Genomic DNA, 19105 nt, shown 5'->3' with positions numbered 1-19105 from the left:
ACGATACTGATCCGCCCCATGATGTGCCTGCAAGTCTGCGAAGTACAGTCACTATGGCACTGACCTCGTTTTCGAGTTTTTTTATGTGGGGTGACCAGGATAGCTGCCTATCAAGTATTATGCCTAGAAATCGATGCTGTGTGACAATCATTAGAGGGTGTCCTTCCAGATTAAGAGTGAAATTTTTTAACTGCCTTCGAGTGAAGGGCAATACAGCAGTCTTTGCGTGTGATAGTACCATTCCTCTCTCTCTCTCAAAAATTTGTTGATTATATTTATACCGTCTTGCAATGCCATTTGAAGTAGTTGAGCATTAGACCCAGATGTCCAAATACACACATCATCTGCATACAGTGAAAACTTTAACTGTGATGGCAGCCTTCTTGTTAAATCAGCCATGACGCAGTTAAAAAGGAAGGGGCTGAGTACGCTTCCCTGTGGCACTCCCTGTTTGACAACATGTTCAGCACTCTTTCCTTCACCCGTCTGAACAAATATTTTGCGACCTGATAGAAATTCAGACATCCATCGCAAGGACCTGCCAGACAGACCAAGTTCCAACATGCTTAGCAGAACATGAACATGACTAACGGTGTCAAATGCCCTCTTGATATCTAGGAATACTGCTATAGTCATGTTTCCACGTGCACGCTCGTGCTCCACACAGGTTACTATATCTAATATTGCATCCATTGTGCATCTATGTTTTCTAAAACCTACTAAGTAGTTGGACAGCACATTCGTTTCATTACACCACCATTGAAGTCGCGCGTCAATCATTTTCTCCATTACTTTGCATAAACAACTTGTCAAGCTAACAGGGCGGAAGGATTCAAGGCACAAGGGCGTCTTACCAGGTTTTAAAATTGGTATGATTCGAGCGACTTTCCAAGAGTCAGGTACAGTTTCCTTTATCCATAAGTTATTATAGATGTCTAAGAGAGCATTTGTACCTGTCGGTCCGAGGTTTCTTAGCATATTGTACGTAATGCCGTCCGGACCAGCAGCGGACTTTTGGCGACATGATGCAATTGCACATTGAAGCTCGCTTAATGTGAAAGTATGATCTAATTGAGGATGTTGGGCCCAGTAGCAAGCAGTAATTTTTCGCTTAGCCAACACTACTGAAATATCGAATTCTGCACATTGCGATGAAAAAGCAGGTCTGGAAATAAGCTCACAAAATTCATCTGCAACTATGCAACATGCAACATCTGCAACATGACCGGTTTTCCATATTATCAAGCAGAGTATTGTCATCGTCCAACTGATAGTCATGTTGGTGCCGCCATTTTTATTTCGCAAGAGGTCGCCTACACGCACAGATTTGATCTGGCAATTAGCGTGAATCATTGTGAGTCATTTTGGATAGAGGTCGACCGGTCATTCCTTAACCACAATAATAAGAACTTGATTTTTAGTTGCATTTATCGCTCACCGTCATCTTCCCCTAACGATTTCTTGCTTTGTCTTGATGTCGTATTGTCAAAGCTAACTTTTGAAAATAAGGATGTATTTATTGTAGGTGATGTTAATATTAACTTACAATTGGCACTGATGCTACGTCGTACACAACTTACACTGACTGTTTTACTGGATTTGGTTTTGAATCACTCATTGACTGTCCAACTAGAGTAGCCTCTCGGGGGAGCAGTACGCTCATTGATCACGTGTTGTCTAACATATCACCATCGTCTTGCCCTGGGGTTGTTGATACTGACATAACCGATCATTTTCCAATTTTTCTTACATTTAACAATGAAATACACGGAATGATAATAGCTACTTTACTTCGGTATCTAGTGCAGATACTTTTGTTCAAGCCATCAATAAAACTGATTGGTCGCCAATTAATTCTATGTTTGATCCGGAAGCAGCACTAAACAAATTTTGCTCTTTATTTTTATTGGCCGTCTCGCTAACACAGGCACTGTAAGATGTGGGAAAAATATTAATATCCGCACAACCCATGGATGATGGATGGTCTTTTAGAAAGTTTAAGGAAGAAGGAAAACATGTACAAGAAAACTAAACGTCAGCCCTTTAATACTGGACTAGCTAGACGGTAGAGTAGGTACTGTAAATTACTGAACGTTTTACTTAAACAAGCGAAAAAAAGGTACCAGGAGAATAAATTTGTGGAGAATAAGAATAACTCCCAAAGGCAGTGGCACTTACTGAACTTTTTTCTTAACAAGTCATCTGTTGACGCCTCTATAACCAAAATAAATTACAATGGCCTTACTCTTTCTGAGCCCAACGAAATTGATAATGCTTTCTCGGACTACTTTTCTTCCGTTTACACTAATAATGACCTACATGCGCAGTTCTATAATTATTTGAGCCGTACGACACAATTATTCTTCTTGTTACCAGCTACATCAAATGAAGTGTGTTTCACGATTGCTAATTTTAAATATGCAGGGCCTGGCTTAGATAAAATTTGTGTTAGGCATTTAAAACTAGCTGCGCATTTAGTTTCCGACACGCTCTGTAATATTATCAACCTTATGTTTAAACAAGGTGCATTCCCTTCATTAAAAAAAAACCGCTAACATAATTCCTGTTTTTAAAAAAGGCGACAAACAAACAGTTAATAATTACCGACCAATAGCAATTCTTTCCTGCCTTAGTAAACTCATTGAGAAATTGTTAAATTTGTTAAACGTCTTAATAACTACCTAACAAAGTTTAAGTTGCTAAAAAACAACCAATTTGGTTTCCGCCCTGGAAGTTCCACTAATCTGGCTGGGCTGTTTCTAACTGACTACATAAAAAATGTATTGATTCGGGAAACTTAGTCGGATCTGTTTTTTTAGACTTCAGTAAAGCTTATGACACGGTTAACCATCGAGTACTGTTTAATAAACTTGACTCTTATGGTATAACCGGTCCTGCGCTAACATTCTTAAATATTACTTACTTGACCGGCCGTACACAGTACATGTTGCAAATACTTTCTCTGTAACAAAATTTATTAACCAGGGTGCACCACAGGGACCAGTTCTAGGTCCTTTGCTTTTCCTTCTTTATATTAAGGATCTTCCGGATTCTCTTAACTACTCCAACTACGTTCATTGCGTTTTATACACAAATAACACAACCATATCTTCATCTGATAAATCTGTTGCTGCTCTCACTTCAAAGTCAAATATTGCATTGAGTAACATAATGAAATGGTGAAGCAATAATTACTCAGTTCTTAAACCTCTAAAAACTAAATTCATGTTGTTTAAAAGTGCTCAAAGGACCTTAATTTCTATTCCTGAACTAAACTTGGAATTCATTCAATTCCCGTTTGCAACGATGTTACTTTTCTTGGCGTACATCTTGACCCTAACCTTACATTTCGCTGGCACTTCCAACATCTCAAGCAGAAGACTGGGTTTGTATCCGTGCATTAATCAAAGCTTGCCCTCTTTTTTCTCGTGAGGCTCTGCTAGCGTTGTATTATGCTTTCATTCAGTCACATTAATTACGGCATTGTTTCATGGGGCAGCACGCACGCTTGTCACCTATCATCAATTCAACATATTCAAAATCAGTCAATACGCATTATCACTTCTAGCTCCATGCAATCCAATGCCTCTGTGTTACTTCGCGCGTACAATATCTTGCCTGTTAATAATTTCTTCCAGTTTAATATACTCGTCTTATTCCACAAGTTGCTTCATAATAACCTTACGTTTCCGTTAATTGCAGTTAACTTTTTGCAGAATAAAAATATAACCAGATTTGCGGCTAACAATAATTTCTTGTTACCCGTGGTTCATACCAATTACGGCAAGAAAACATCAGTGTTCGCTGCAATTTCTCTTTGGAATGAATTACCATCAGCTATAAAACTCTGTACTTCTCTTGAAATCTTTAAAAATTACCTTAAGCATCATTTCCTGCGATAACTGTACTACGATCTGGCGGTGTATCGTTTACTTCGGTCTCACATGTCATTTCTTGTATTTCATCCATGCTTTTTCCCGACTTTCTTTTATAACGTGCTTTTTCGTGTTTGTTTGATTTTAAATGAAATGTATAATAATGTATATGACCTGTCGATGTTATTTGATAATAACGCTCATTTGCTGTCTATAGATATCACCATCAATGTTGTTATTATTAACCGAGGGTCCCACTACAGTTATTTCAGTTTGGGACCCTTATCTGTATATTTGTGATGTTGTAACGACTTTGTTTAAACTAATAAATCTGCATCTCAATCTAACCCCGGGGATTTAAGCTTTCGGCCAAACCATTACCCATATAACATGCACCCCCCCCCCCCCCCCCCTTGTAACAAAATGCCCTACCTATCCTATTTCCATGCATGTGAACTCGTTTTCACATACAGTTCTCCTAGGACACTGGGAAACATTGCGTATAATGCCTGTGATGCTCCTCTCGCGCTTGCGTAAGTAATTTACTGCAAAGGTCGTAATATACGTTAAATTTTGCATGCAGAACAGCCATCCCGTTCCCCCTATTTTCATTAAATGTGAACTCCGTGGCGATTATAGTTATCCGACTGCGTGCTAAATTCTGCGGAGTTCGTAAAACACACTTCTAACACTCTGTAGCGTTTGCATAGGTAATTTTCTAGAAAGGCTGCAGTGAACCTATACAGCTTGAACTTCGATTGTACATTACCCACCATATATTCCATCCGTCCCCATACAAATTGAATCTCGGTGCCACGTTTACTTCTCTCAGGAAACCGGGCAGACAAATTGTGCGTTTCGTATTACGCCCTAAAGACGAATGAAAACGAGCATTTAACAATTATTTGCAAAAGCCAGTAATTAACCTATCCGCTTCAGACTTTCGATGCACATCACCCATAACGTGGCCTCTGTTATTTTCAAATATAAAGGTCCTGCCTCCTTTGGTTCTCTCATGGTGTTGAGAAAATTTTGCAAGCGTTTTTAAGAGGCAGAAAACGAAAACTTTGTAATTTTCGTTTAGCCCGTAATTATAACCCCCACTCCTCATTCCCTCTAAATATGAACTTGGTACTTGACCTTATGCAGGAACGCAGTGCCTTACACTTTCTTTTATTCTTTTTATCATGGTCTACTTTTCCTAGCTGATTTAGTTCTGTTCTAATTTTTTTTTGTTAGATGCGGACGGCGCATGCATTCATTAGATGTATGCACGTGCCTAACAACGACACACTCACGAACAAACGCTCACGTACAAACAGAAAATCGCACACTGACACAAATGAAGAACGCACAACCGTTTTCTTCTTTTTTTAACGCTTCTAATTGCACTAACAGCTTTGCTATAAATATCAATCGATACATGCATGCGTCCTTCCGTTAGGATCACAGGAATCGGCCCATTGCAACTGCACCGCGCGCTATCTGGAAAATGGGGACGCCAAGTAGAAGAGTGCGCAACATTGCTACACATAAAGCCACCGCTAGATTATTTATCTGCTTCATTTTTCTTTTCTTTTTTTTTATCTTTAATGCCCGCTAAGGGTTGCTCTCCGTGCGTTCACACGCAAAACCCACTCGATCCCATGATCGCTTATATAAAGAACAGTGACGCAATGTGCGGATCAATCAAAGCACTCTTGCCGCTTGACCACGACTACACGATGATGGCAGGGCCCTGTGTCTGTTTATCGAACGGCCGTGTTCATGGTGAACGTTAAACAACGCAAAAGGACGAATTGGACAAGTCGAGCAAGCAACATGTACAGCCCCGTGCTTGTTGCTTTCTCGTCTTGGCATTCCTTCGTCCGTTCGAGCTGTTAACGTTCACCGTGATCCAGAACCGACTAGCTCGCCAACAAGCCATCACGAAGCACTACACAACTGTCTTATTCCACTTTCTCGCTGCTTGCCTTGTCTTTTTCTTGTATAATCAGCAGCAGGCAGAACCGAAAATTGCGCGCTAGGTATTATTTGCCCTCGGAGCTGGGAGATGGCGCTAAAGTACAAAACGCGTCTCTCCCTCTTTTCTTCCTCGCTACAGCTCTCCCTTGCGGAGTGCGGTCGTGTGGTCTGTACTGGGCTCACAATGGGTGCATTTGTTGGATGCTAATCTTCGACGAGCCGCACATCATCAACGGCCGGAAAGGTGACGTACCGCTACTTTAGCTGTTCGCCAATTGGCAGGACCGGATGTACGGAAAAGCGCGGAGGCGCCTGCGCGAGTAGAGACGCCGCTCAAACTGCCGCGCCGTTTTTGTGCCGTGTTTGCTGCTGCTGCTTGCTGTCAAGCTTTTGACGGCTCTGAGATAAACCATCATACCCGAAGCAGAGCGCTCTCTTTCTTTCACTGGTTTGCGAAGTCAAAGCTCGTGTTAGACGAGCGTTTGACAAGCAAGGTCTCAAGAGTGCGAGCGTTTGTGTGAACAAACGCGTCCGCTTGCGTGGAAGCGAAAGCGGCGTGTTCGTTCCGTTGCATGCGTGTCCCTGGTGTTGGGTAGGCTTCGCTGCAGTGCTTTGGCGGACGCCTCGCCCCTCTCGCTGGTCAGGGAGGAAATCTCCTCCGCATCCTTTTTCGCAGCTATTTCCAAACAAGGCCATGACGCTGGGAGTGCCGGATTTGGAAGTGCGGTGCCGCTTCGTCCTTTCTCTGTGAAGAAAAAAAAAAATTCAAGGCAAGGCGCGCGACCGCAGCTGTTTCGTCGGGTTTGTTGTGTCGTACCCTCGGTGCGCGCGTTCTGCCGTTTTAAAACGCTCCGCGAAAAGTCGCGACACTTCTTTGCCGATTCTTAAAGCAGAGATCTGCTCAGTAAAAGAAGAAAAGAATGGCCTCTATTGAACCGCACGGCTGGCCATATAATGCGCGTGCTATTGTATATTTTCGCTGAAATACGATGAATGTGAGTTGCATGTACCGCTTTCGGTTCCGTTGCTATCGTGCGTTGATAAAACTGTTCTTACTTTGCTTGACAAACTGCTTGCACTGCCTCCGCGAGCTTGCAGCCTCGAACGGCTTCAAGGTTGCGGTATGTGCTAGCTGTCCGATTCCGTTTGTATTCGTTGCTTTTTCGCGATAAAAATAAAATCGGAAAGACCATGCTTGTGTTTAACCTGTTTTTGTAGCGGTTTTAGTCACTGTAGATATATCGATATTGTTATCAAATTCCAAATGGTTCCAAGAATTGGTTTCTTGCAGTTCACTTTTCAGCAGCAAGCTGTATATATATATATATATTGGCGTATAACTGACGTATACGTGTTGCGTGCACGAAATGTAACATTGATTTACTGACGACGAGGTACGGACACTCCAAATTTTGCTTTTATAAGCTGCTGGCAGGTTGGGATTGTATAACCCGTTCATCGGGAAGTTTATACTGCTTGGCTCTAGATTGTGGTTGCATTATCAGCTTCTCCAGTATGCCTGTGTGTTTTGTGATCTCACTTATTAAGCTGTAGTATTGATCAAACTGATTAAAGCTTAATCTGTAACATATATCTTTATGTTTAGCATTATGATGGGAAATATTGTGCGCCAAGTTACACAAGGAGTCCTGTTATTATTATTTTTTTTTGATGCTTGCAGCAAATCTGACAGTGTCTGTATGTGTGGTGTGAAGCTTAACAATTTCTTAAAATATCTTTTAGTGCATGCGTGTGTGTGTTTCAATAAAGTAACATGAATGTTTTAACACTGTTAGATGTGCTAGAATATAGAACAGAAGTGATGCTTTAGACCTGACCATGCAAACATCTAAAACAAATGGTCAGGCATGCTTGTGCAAGTTTATATGTTTACAGAAAAAGTCAATGTAATAAAGAGAAAAGAAACATATATGCAAGGCAGCAATGAACGTAATGTGCATGAACAAAGAATTGTTTCTTCATGTATATGATCATCTCAATGTTATTGCTCAGTGTTACTGACATGTTACTGCAGCATGTTGTCAATTAACAGTATTAGAACGAAACAAATGGTGGATGATTAAATATTCCTAATGTTAGTGACATTATTTATTCTGGGACGCAGGGAGTTTTATATAGCAGAACTTGATGCAGAATTATGAAGAGAGCATAATATGAAATATCAGAAAAAAAAATACTTGCATACAGGCAAATTTAACATTTTTTTCTTACTTGGCAAAAGTATCTCAAAAGTAGCTGTGAATGTTGTCTATCGCAGCTTGACGTGAGAAGAGAGTAGTTGCGAGGTGTGCCAAATGGTTATTGAATAATTACAAGGGGTATGTTGGTAATGTTGATAAGGAAAACAAGAGATATTAGGAAACATGCATAAATCTCTGTTGAATAAGCTCATTAATTGTGAGATTTTTAACAAACAATATGTGTAAATGCTGCAAGTTTATTATTGCTGATTTTCTTTTGTTGCTAATATTATATACCCAGCTCTACCAGATAAGAATTTTAAGAAGTCGTCTGCATTTTTAGTTTTTTTTTCTAATACTTTATATTATGCTGCCTTAATGCAAGTGCTGTGGCCTCTCTTGTTCTTGCTTCTATACCAAAGAGCTGTCAATCTTGCATGTTTATAGGCTCAGCCAGTCACATTTTCTTAACAATTTCTCCTAGTTTTGTAAGCCAGCAATGCGACTCATGCTATGTTGAAATGCAAGGTGTTTTCACCCACACTGACCGTTGTTAAAAATGGAAGAGTGTGACCAGTTATCCCAGTCACCAGTGTTAAACACTACAGGCTTTCTTAATTTTACTTGATCTATGGAAAAAGTAAAAGGGAACATGTGGTGGTGTCTAGGCACATGCCAATGACTCGGACGTGCTCTAGGTGTAAGCCCTGGGAATTGTATACATTTATTTGTTGCAGAAGTAGCAAGAAAACCCAATCGGCTGGGCTGAAGTTTTATTTTACGATTTCCCCCTGTAAAATTCATCGGAATTTTGCCAGCCTTCTTTGTGATATCCCGCTTCTGGACAATGCACCATGTGTTCTCTACTTAACACTGGAACGTTGGCTGTTGGGAAAAACTGCAGAGTTGCATTGTTTGCTCAACGTAGATATGTGCAGCTTGAAGCATCTGAATAGCCTGCTTTTTCTTCGACTATTTTACCATCTCGTTTGTCTTTACTTGCAAGGCTAGTGCTAGTGCCTGTAAACCTAGTCATGATCATAGACTGTCCCTTTTGCTTCAGAACTGTTTTCTTTACCCTGAATAAGGGCACTTTAGACTTTAGTATGAGCCAGTGCAAGCAGCCAGAATGGTACATAAATAAAAAACACGCTCTCTCCGGACGATGTAGCGTCGAACAGACTGACATTGTAGTTTATATCACTGAAGTAATATTCCTTTCAGGATGGATAGTGTGCAAAAATCACATCACAGTGGCTGCCACCACACCTCCAACAAAGCATGTAATCCTCCTCGTAATGTAAAAGTGCCCGTGTACCATGCATTGGGTGCATGTTAAAGAAACCTAGGTGGTCAAAATTAATCCGGAGCCCCCCACTACGGTGTGCCTCATAATCATATCATGCTTGTGGCACGTAAAACCCAAGAATTTAATCCTCCTTGTATTTGTTATGGTAAGCGTAGCAAGATCTCTGATGGCATCCCGGTGATAGTTTTCTAATGTGTGTCAAATGAACTCACCCAAACACAAAATTAGCCTCTTTTTTTTGCCTGGTTCTCTTTGCAGAGTTTCTGAACCAGATGCTTGAAGCAAATAGCGTGCATGTTACAGAGTGGTACCTAGGAATGTACACAGTGTCTCAAGCTACACCAGCGCTGATCGTAAGATAGAAGTATCAGAGCGCGATTTTCACCCGGTAACTGACATATTATGAAGCAGCTAGTCTGGCGTCTGTGGTCCATTTAGCCAGTCTTCTTCTTCTTCTTATTTTTTTTTTTTCAGGTGAATGTACATTGTCATTTTCATTTCATCAACTTCATAACTGTCAAGGTTGTAGAGCCTTTACACCTTAAGCTGGGGGCATATTCTGTAAGTGTCCACCAGTGGCGTAGCCAGAAATTTCGTTCGGGGGGGGCTCACTTTGCAGCTCGGCCTCCTCCTAATAGAATTAGTCGAGGGATCAAATTATATATATATATATATATATATATATATATATATATATATATATATATGTATATATCTGTCATTCAACAACCTTGTTTACATTTTCGTACATATGCAACGACCTGGGGAAAATCTCAATGACGCTGTCCTTTGTTAGAATGTATTGCGCAGGAGCAGCTGTCACCGGTTGTGTATTGCGAGTAATTGCTCCGAAATTATAGTCGCAACAGAGAGCACATATAAAAAGCAGGAGTTCTGCAAAATATACGACGGCGAGTCAAATGAAAGTGAGGCAATGCGAATATAGGACAAACGGCGTACTTTATTTAAAAGTAGTCACCATGAGTATTTAGACACTTGTCCTACTAACGAGTCGCGTAATTCTCGTCTCATAAAACTCCTTGGGTTCATGCCTCAAAAATCTGTAAATGACTACACGTCAGCTTCCGACACAAATCTGGTTCCCTTGAGCAGTTTTTTCAAATTTTACAAGATGTGGAAGACGCAAGGCAACAGGCCTGGGCTGCATGAGGGATGTTGCAGCGTTTCCCACTTGAACTTCGCCAGTTTTGTATTAACCACATCAGCGACGTGGGGACGGGCAATGTCGTGAAGCAAGATGTTCCCAGTGCTCAATTTTCCACGTCGTTTGTTCTTGATTGCGAACGCAGCCGATCCGACCTTTAACAATATCTGAAACGATTTAGAGTCTCTCCAGGTTTAGAAAATTCGATCAATAATGGCCCCTGACGATCTAAAAAGAAGTCAACACTTTTCCGGCAGAAATGACGGCTTTTGTCTTCCTTGGGAGTGGTGAATTCAAATGTTTCCACTGCAAGCTTTGCCGTAGTGTTTCAGGCTAGTAGTAGCGGCACCATGAGTCATCCCCGGTCACAATTGCAGACAAAAAGTCGTCACCATGATCGTGATAACGGATTAGATGAGTCAAAGCAGCGCCGAACTTCTCCGTCTTCTGGCGATGGTTCAGAATCTTGTGCATCCATTGCGCACCCAAGAGCCGATAAGCGAGATGTTCATGAATTATGGTGTGACCCGAGCCGTCAGTGATGTTCACACGCCCTGCCACTTCATCGATGCTTATCCTCCGTTCTTGTCTAATCGGCCTTTGCATTTGTTTAAAAAAATATAAATTATGGGGTTTTACGTGCCAAAACCACTTTCTGATTATGAGGCATGCTGTAGTGGAGACTCCGGAAATTTCTCCCACCTAGGGTTTTTGACGTGCACTGAAATCTCAGTACACGGGTGTTTTCGCATTTCGCATCCATCGAAATGCAGCCGCCGGGACAGGGATTCGATCCCGCGACCTCGTGCTCAGCCGCCCAGCACCATAGCCATTGAGCAGCCACGGCCTTTTCAATTGTGTTGGGGGTGATTGCACGGTGGCTTTGGCCCGGCCATGGACCGTCTTTGTAACTTTCACGTCCTTCTTTGAACAGTTTGCTACAACGCTTCACAGTAGCCAATGAAACGCAATGTTCAACGCATACGGCAGCCATACGTCGAATAATTTCTTTTTGGGAAACATCTGCATTTGTCAAAAACCTCGCGACACCAAGCTGTTAAACTTTTGCAGTGTCCATTATGTCACGCAATCATGTTCAACCGAGTGTATGAGAGCATTAAAGAACATTTAACCTCATCTCTGCATGTCACTTGTAAATGAGATGCGTATGTGCTAAGCGCATGCCTCGAAAATAATGAACCGAACCATATTTCGCGGGGCGGGTTGTCTCACTTTCATTTGACTCGCCTTCGTACATTAGAAATGCGAAGATACAATGGAATATACAAATGTGAAGATACAGCTTGATAAAGGGCAAAAAATTGTCACTGGAAACAAAGTTCACTGCGCATACACACAAAACCTCGCAACAAGATATTTAAATATACGTATAAGTCTCCAATAAATCTACGCACCTAAGAAAAAGTCACTATATATAATGCGTCAAACAAGGCAAATAACCAGGTTGCGCAACCACAGATTCACAGATCACAGCACCCCCCCCTCCCTCTATCTATCGCGCGCGACGGAAGGCGGCGCGCTTCCTCCCCGCTTTTCTCCCTTGCGCACACAAGACTGAGCCACCATCGTCGGCTTCCCCCCTCCCGCCCCCCCACGCTTTCACTCGCACATAGAGCATGCGGCGCGCGTTCAGGATGTTATCGCCCCTGGCCTTTATTTATACGCAACATGAGGGCAATGGCAGGAATGCGCCTGGAGTCTTCTTATAGCTGCTATGGCAATATTATAATAGTATCCGGCAACTGAAGCGTCCCGTGGCCCATTACTTTCCGCAAAAGAAGTAACAAAATCGAACTTTCACCATGCGACAATTTGCTGCGCCGCAACAATATCTTCTTTCTTTCTTTTGTGGGGTGGGGGGCGGCGAAATAGAATAACGCAAAGGAAAGCATGTTGGCTACAATCGAATGCCTACTTTGGGCACCTAGTGTGGCTACCGAAGGAATATCGAAGAAAACCGTGTGACGCTTGGTCCACAGAAAACCATACGCATACTGCTCGGTATCTTACACCGGCGAGACAAATTTTTCCGGAGAGGTTGCGCTCAAGCGAACGCGTTGCAATCCGTCGAGTCCCCGCAGTGCTGGCGGCGAGTGACTATGCATTGTTTCTTTTTCTCGTCTGCTAGCCAGAAAGCGTCCAAAACCCTGCCAGGCGAAAATGCTGTCGGCCAGAGAAAAACGAACGCGCATCCAAGTGCACTGCGCGGTTGTCGATGCAGCACGAGAAAAACGCATGCGCTCTGGCTGGATCGGCAGCCCGCGGGCTGCCAGAACAAAAAAAAAAAAAAAAAAGAGAAAGAGGCTCAATGTACCCTCGCGAATAAAAGTCTAGGTAGAAAAATAAATAAGAACTTAGTTACAATGGTGGCTTTAGTGTCTTGACATGGATGCTTTGGCGCAGGTGAACAAAAAAATGTTCATATTCTTTTCTGTGACCTGACGGCACAAATGTACCACCACAACGCTTTGTCTCATCGGACCTCGCTGCGTGTTTTGTCAACTTGTCTGATAGTATGTTGATTTGGCTTGTCTCGTTTTATGGCCCGATGTACGACTTTAGAAAAGTCGATGCACCTTTGGCGTCAAATGTTTACAACAGCATCATCAAACCTGCAAAGTTCCGGAATTGAAAATCTAAAGCACGACTTTGCAAATCCCAGTGCACCTTTCGCATCAAAATGTTATGAGAACTTTATACCCACAAAGTTTCAGTATTGAAATCCAAGCGCTCCGTAGATTCCGCGGCCTCCGCGAGATGCCGAGACGAGTCCGCTCGCCATCAAAACGTCCTAGAAATTTTGTGCTCGATGGGGCTCCTTGCGTTACGATATGTGACTCCCGATGCATGGGCGTTGCCGCGAAATCCAGCCTGATTTCGCAATGTTCGCGCTAAAATGTCTTTTCGAGCGTGAATTAAGGACATTCTAGACAAAATCGAGCATGATTTCCGGCGCAGGGAGTTGTTTTGGTCGGCAGCGCATAACAGCACGAAAAAATTTCGGGGGGGGGGGCTGAAGCCCCATAAGCCCCCCCCCTGGCTACGCCCCTGGTGTCCACCCAGTGGACATGTCCATATTGTCTTCTGTTGCTGAAGTGCTGATTGGCTGGGAACACTTGTCGCCCTCCTCATGCCCTTACCCCAGCCCAGCCAATCAGAACGTCAGCAGCAGAAGATTATACGGACATGTCTATTGAGTGGACACTTGCAGAATATCTCCCCCTGGTCAGTTGCATGACCTAATATTAATTTTACATCTGCAGATAAGGCAAAACCTGTCCACACTTCTGTAAGTTCATTCCAATTCGGTTCTCCAAAGAAAGTTTGAGGACACTTTACGTGCCTTTGACACACTCTACATATGAGATAATAGACGTTGGCAAGGGTGCCCCTTTTCAGGAAGCCAAGCAAACTTCATAGCAGTGCTCTGCCCTCCCAAGACTCTTATTCAGCTTTTCTCTGTACTGGCACTGGCTAAATGCAAAGCTGCCAGACCTCTCAAGCAGATATTTCATTGAAATCCCACCAACACATTCTATACTTTTTTGTTTACAGTTATAATGTACATGTCTGTCTTGGATAAAGACCACCACAGATAATCTGATTTAAGATGTCACCATACTGCGACATTCACCCATGATACACCCGTTCGTAGCACTTTCTACAAAGGAAACCCATATGGGTTCCTCAAAAGAAAAGCCTCGCAGTTGAAGAAAAATTCATCCTGGCCTGGGACTCAAACCTGCGACCACCATCTTTCCAGGGCAGCCGCTCTAACATCTGAGCTAACCAGGCAGCTAGCAGATGGTAGGGCGAAGTCGAATTTGTCAACAACTCGAAGCAAAGGCAAGAGTTTGGCATAATAGTTCTACAGAAACCCACAAGGTGGAGAGAAGTATGGACCAGGACGAATTTTTCTTCAACTGTGAGGCTTTTCTTTCAAGGAACCCGTATGGGTTTCTTTTGTAGCAATTGCTACGAACGGGTGGATGTCTGATTTTCCCTTCATTAATTACTTCTCTCCACCTTGTGGGTTTCCGCAGAACTATTATGTCAAACTCTTGCCTTTGCTTCGAGTTGTTAACAAATTCGACTTCGCCCTACCATCTGCTAGCCACCTGGTTAGCTCAGATGGTAGAGCGGCTGCCCCGGAAAGGCGATGGTCCTGGGTTCAAGTCCCGGACGAGGACTAATTTTTCTTCAACTGCGAGGCTTTTTTTTCATGGAACCCGTATGGGTTTCCTTTGTAGCAATTGCTACGAATGGGGGGATGTCTGATTTTCCCTTCATTAATCGCCCATGATACACGATGAATTAATTGCATAAGTGTCAATACCATATAGTCTGCCTTTGAAAGCAAAGAAAAAGCTGCCTGTACTCATTGCAATTGTTCAAAACGTTGCTAGACCTTAAAGAAACTAGTTACTACTGTGTAAATATTTGTTACTTGAGGTCAAAGCATGGTTGGCACCCCTCCTATGGTAAAGAGCAGCATGTTCACATAATTCATTTCTCAACCTTTTTTGGTGCAGTCCCATGGAAAATGCAACCATTTCAATTAACCTGCCTTTCGTTTTAGTTATTTGGTCCATGAAACGTCAAACACCATGAGGCAAGTTTGAGCTTCTAGTGAGCTAAAGAGGGTCATTGGCCACCTCCTGTGCGCATGTGTAGGTGCAAGATGATTTTTTCAGGTGCAGGATGATTTTTTTTTCTGTGCTTTCCTTTGTACAGGAGAGCCATGGTCAAACGTTGCAGCGGGTGAGGTGCCCGCTGCGATGTTCGCATGGCGGGGGGAAGCCCAGCCTGGAGTCCCTTACACCCGAGCCCGGGCTTCCTGCTTAAGTGCGGCAAGGAGCACGAGAAACTCAAGCTCCGTATCCGTTCGCAGCTGCAGAGCCATATGCTGAGGTAACTACCACCATTCTCTTGAACCAAGGAGAGTGCAGGGTAATTTCTCTTTTTCTCATTGAAATGAGACGAAAAATTTTGTCTTGGATTGAAGATAAAAAGAGTGCCATGTCACCAAGCGGAACCAAACTTGTGACCTTTGCACCCAGCATGCAATGTACTATTACTTTATCTGCCCGTCTACTCACGAGTATAAATGTAAGCCTGCATGTGTAGTCTCTCGGGAGATTTGCCCTTGCCTGCTTCTGACTGTGGTGGTGGGTCCAGAATGTCTGCCTCCTGGAACATGGGTCTTAGTAGGTTACTAACTGAAGTACCTTTTCATGCTACATCTGTATCCTTGTTAGCTGTTTTTTCTAAGTACGGCTTGTGAGCATGGCTTGTCTGTAAAGCACATAAACTGTAATCAGTCTGACAGATGAAGAATGCATCGGGAGGAATAATGTATACATGTACAATGTGAAAGCCAATTAGCCTTAATGGTTCACCCTCTTTTCATATGCTTCCAGTCCACGTTATGACGTTAGCCTTAATTGGCAAGCTGTTCTGGCAGTGTGAATAACCTTCTCCCAATAGTGTGAGGGGGATTGTTCTGGAGTATCAAAATAATACTCTGTTAGGAGGGGCTTCTCAGTCTGCTGGGTAGCGTTAGCCCAGTGGCCATTAGCTTGACCAGGTTGATCAGCAGAGATGACCCAGGTAAAGACAAGGCTATGCAGAACAAATGCAAGATGTTTACTTTGTTACGTAAAGAGCAGTCAGCATGAAGAAGCCGCTCAAGAGCGAAAGGCGAACACTGCTGTGCTGACTTTCATACCCTCCAAGGAACGTTCTTGCCCAGGAGAGGGAAAGAATTGTCAGCTAAAGCATGGGTGCTCAATACTCTGTGATCATGTCTGGACTTGCAGGGGGGTCTCGTCGCCATGCTGGCTCCTTCCTGTGTCGAACATCACTTGCTCACCCACATGCAGCACATGTAGGATGGAAAGGGAGGAGGTTTTGTACTGTGCACTAACACACTCATAGGTGCTTACATGTGCACACACGCTCATTCGTGTTTGCTGTTGGAAACATGGGGCTTTCAGCGTTTTGAAGCATCTGAAATGTCTTTGTTGTTTGAGCAGTAGTTTGAAGCACTTGCATCATTTTTGGCTGCGTAACACAAATGTTTGTTTCAGAGGCAGGCCTTAACAACCTCAAGCTGTAGAAGAATGGAACTGGTCTTTGGAGGTGCATGTTAACAGAGTGCTCCTTGCAGTTGGTGTTCCCTGATGTAGGGGACAAAGTGTGACGGGGGAAGTGTGTGTGCAAGGTGTGCTTTGCAGGCTAGGTTGAGAATCTCTCGTAATGCATTTTTCACATTTCTTCTATTGTTGAATGTACATGTGCTTGTGCTGCGAGCTGTCTTCTTTGTCCTCCTGCACTTGCTTATGTGGACATTTGTGTGCGTGGTGCATGACTTTGTTCTTCCTTGATCAATGAAGTGCCTCCTCTTCATGCCTGTACAATCCATAAAAGAGCTAGCTTGGAGGGACAGAAAGCAGGCGCTGCACACTTTTTTGGGAACAACCTCCCTAGTATTCTTGTTCTGGCACTGATTGTTATGTACAGTTAAACCTCGGATACAACAAACTTCTATATAACGAGCTTCGATAAAACAAAATCCTCGATGTAATAAAGTTTAGAAATATTGATAACTTCATGTCCATGGAACACCATGTATACATAACCATATCATAGTGAAGTGTATTAAAACGTGATTTCATTGTAATTACATTTCCTGCTCTTGTGAAGGAAGACTGGGGCAATACATGGGAACTACCGCAGGTGCCAGTAGTCAGATGGTTGAATTAGGTGCAGTTGCTTGCAAGTGCGCCTTTCAAATCGCATGCCGCGCAACAGAGAGCGGCTTCTGAAGCAGAGCAGTGTCTTCGGCAGCTATTCATAGCCTCCGAAAGGCATCACCAGATTTCGGAAGCCATAAGCTGGTGAGTGAAATGTCGAGCAGAGGCACTAGGAGGCACATGTATTGCGCACGGAGGATTGTGCATTCTACGTAGCGCAGCATAGTTCTGTATTCCGTGTGTGCTTGCAGCAGCGCCTTATTTGTGCTTTTGTTGTCATCAATGGTCCCTGCCTAGTGTGGCAATTGACAAGCACGAATAACAGTAGAGGAGGTAGTACTAAACACAGCGTCCTCTTGCTTGAGGACAAGGCTAGTATCTTGCAAGCGATCTTGATCAGGGAGAAAAAGGATGTCGCCGCTTGTGTCGGAATACCACAGAGCTCGCTCTCCATGATCTTGGAAGTTGAAAGAAGTAGTCCTCGACGCACTGAAGAAAAGGACAAATTCTCAGTGAAAGAAATTGAAAGATTGAAGTTAACAGACTATATTTACCTTAGGTAAGTGTGTTTTCAAGGAGCGCAATGACTCCTGCATCAAGTTTTGGATATAAGTAGCAGACCGTTTCGCGGAACTGCTTGCACTTACCTGGCTGCGGCCACTACTACCTACTCCATGATACCATGTTTTGTGTTCTGTGATAATAGCGGCTTATAAGGGCTTCCCTTGAGCCAGTGCATAACGGTTATCAAAATTTCCAATGCCGTACCAGATCTTGCTCCATTTTTTGGACATGATGCACGCACTGCGTCACAAAACGGAAAATAGGGTGGCTGTGAGCAATGTTGCCGTAAATCAGGTTGTCGCCACGCTTCCATGCGATTTTAAAGCAAAGCTTTTTTGCAGCGTTCAACAGGCTTTCGTGAGGCATTAATCGGATTGTGCGGAGAGCGGTTGGGTTGGGTGAGCATAGCATCACTGTTGCGCTACTCTGGGCAACATCTGAGGTTATGTTGGCACGCCGTGGCAGCAGAGCGGATGTGAAATCTTCGCATACAGATCACCACAGTGCCAGAGACCTGCATTTTAATGTTTTGGATTTCTGTGTGCCATACAGCCGCTGTGAAGGGGCGACTTCAGTGGCTGCGCATCAAACCATAGCAGTTTTCACCTGCTCTCAAGTTCAACAAAATAGATTTTTTATCTTGTTATTGAAACTCTTGTTTTTTTGGGCTGCCCAATTATTACGACATATATAATGGCCCCTTCCATCTGAAAAAGAATGTCGGTGAATCTGTACTTTGCATGAAATGTCTAATTACAATGTAGCAAAATTTGTATATAATGAAGTGCCAATTTTACAAACATCATTATATTAAGGCTCAACCATATATTGTCCTGATGCCATGGTTCTCTTGTAATGATCGTTTCATTACCGTAAGCACTCGTTATGAGCATCACGCTAATGGAGTCATATTACACAGAAAATAAGACTGCTTCTCACATACTTAGCACGAAAGATAATTGCAGTTGACAAAAAGCAGGTCATTATGTTATAGAACTGCACTACTATGCCATGCAGCTTAAAGGAGTACTGACAAAAAAAAAATTCTCTTTTCTTTCCTTCTTTAGGTGGCTGTCAACTCCATAATTGCGCTACAAAGCCTCAGTTCCTCAGTATTGGCACAAATAATTACAGCATCTCTTACGCTACCCAATTAAAATGCGCATCAAGCGCAGTGTAGCTTCGGATGTTAAAAACAAACTCGTCATGTCGCCTAAACTGGCGGTAGCTGTCACGGCATATCACACACT

General features: G+C 43.1%; 1 protein-coding gene across 1 annotated transcript in view; it reads left to right on the top strand.

The window, feature by feature from the left end:
• The first annotated feature begins 4544 nt into the window (after positions 1-4544).
• The window catches only part of LOC126548168 (uncharacterized), a 148165-nt gene continuing 133604 nt past the window's right edge, over positions 4545-19105 (top strand). Inside the window, exons 1-2 of the mRNA XM_072285248.1 lie at positions 4545-6084; positions 15271-15447. Coding sequence (XP_072141349.1) covers positions 15323-15447 — 125 coding nt within the window. The 5' untranslated portion in view covers positions 4545-6084; positions 15271-15322. The remainder of the gene's footprint in view (positions 6085-15270; positions 15448-19105) is intronic.

The sequence above is a fragment of the Dermacentor andersoni genome, chromosome 1, assembly GCF_023375885.2.
Source record: "Dermacentor andersoni chromosome 1, qqDerAnde1_hic_scaffold, whole genome shotgun sequence".
Classification (NCBI taxonomy): Eukaryota; Metazoa; Arthropoda; class Arachnida; order Ixodida; family Ixodidae; genus Dermacentor; species Dermacentor andersoni.
The sequence above is the reverse complement of the archived record's forward strand: the minus strand, read 5'-3'. Positions and strand labels throughout refer to the sequence as shown.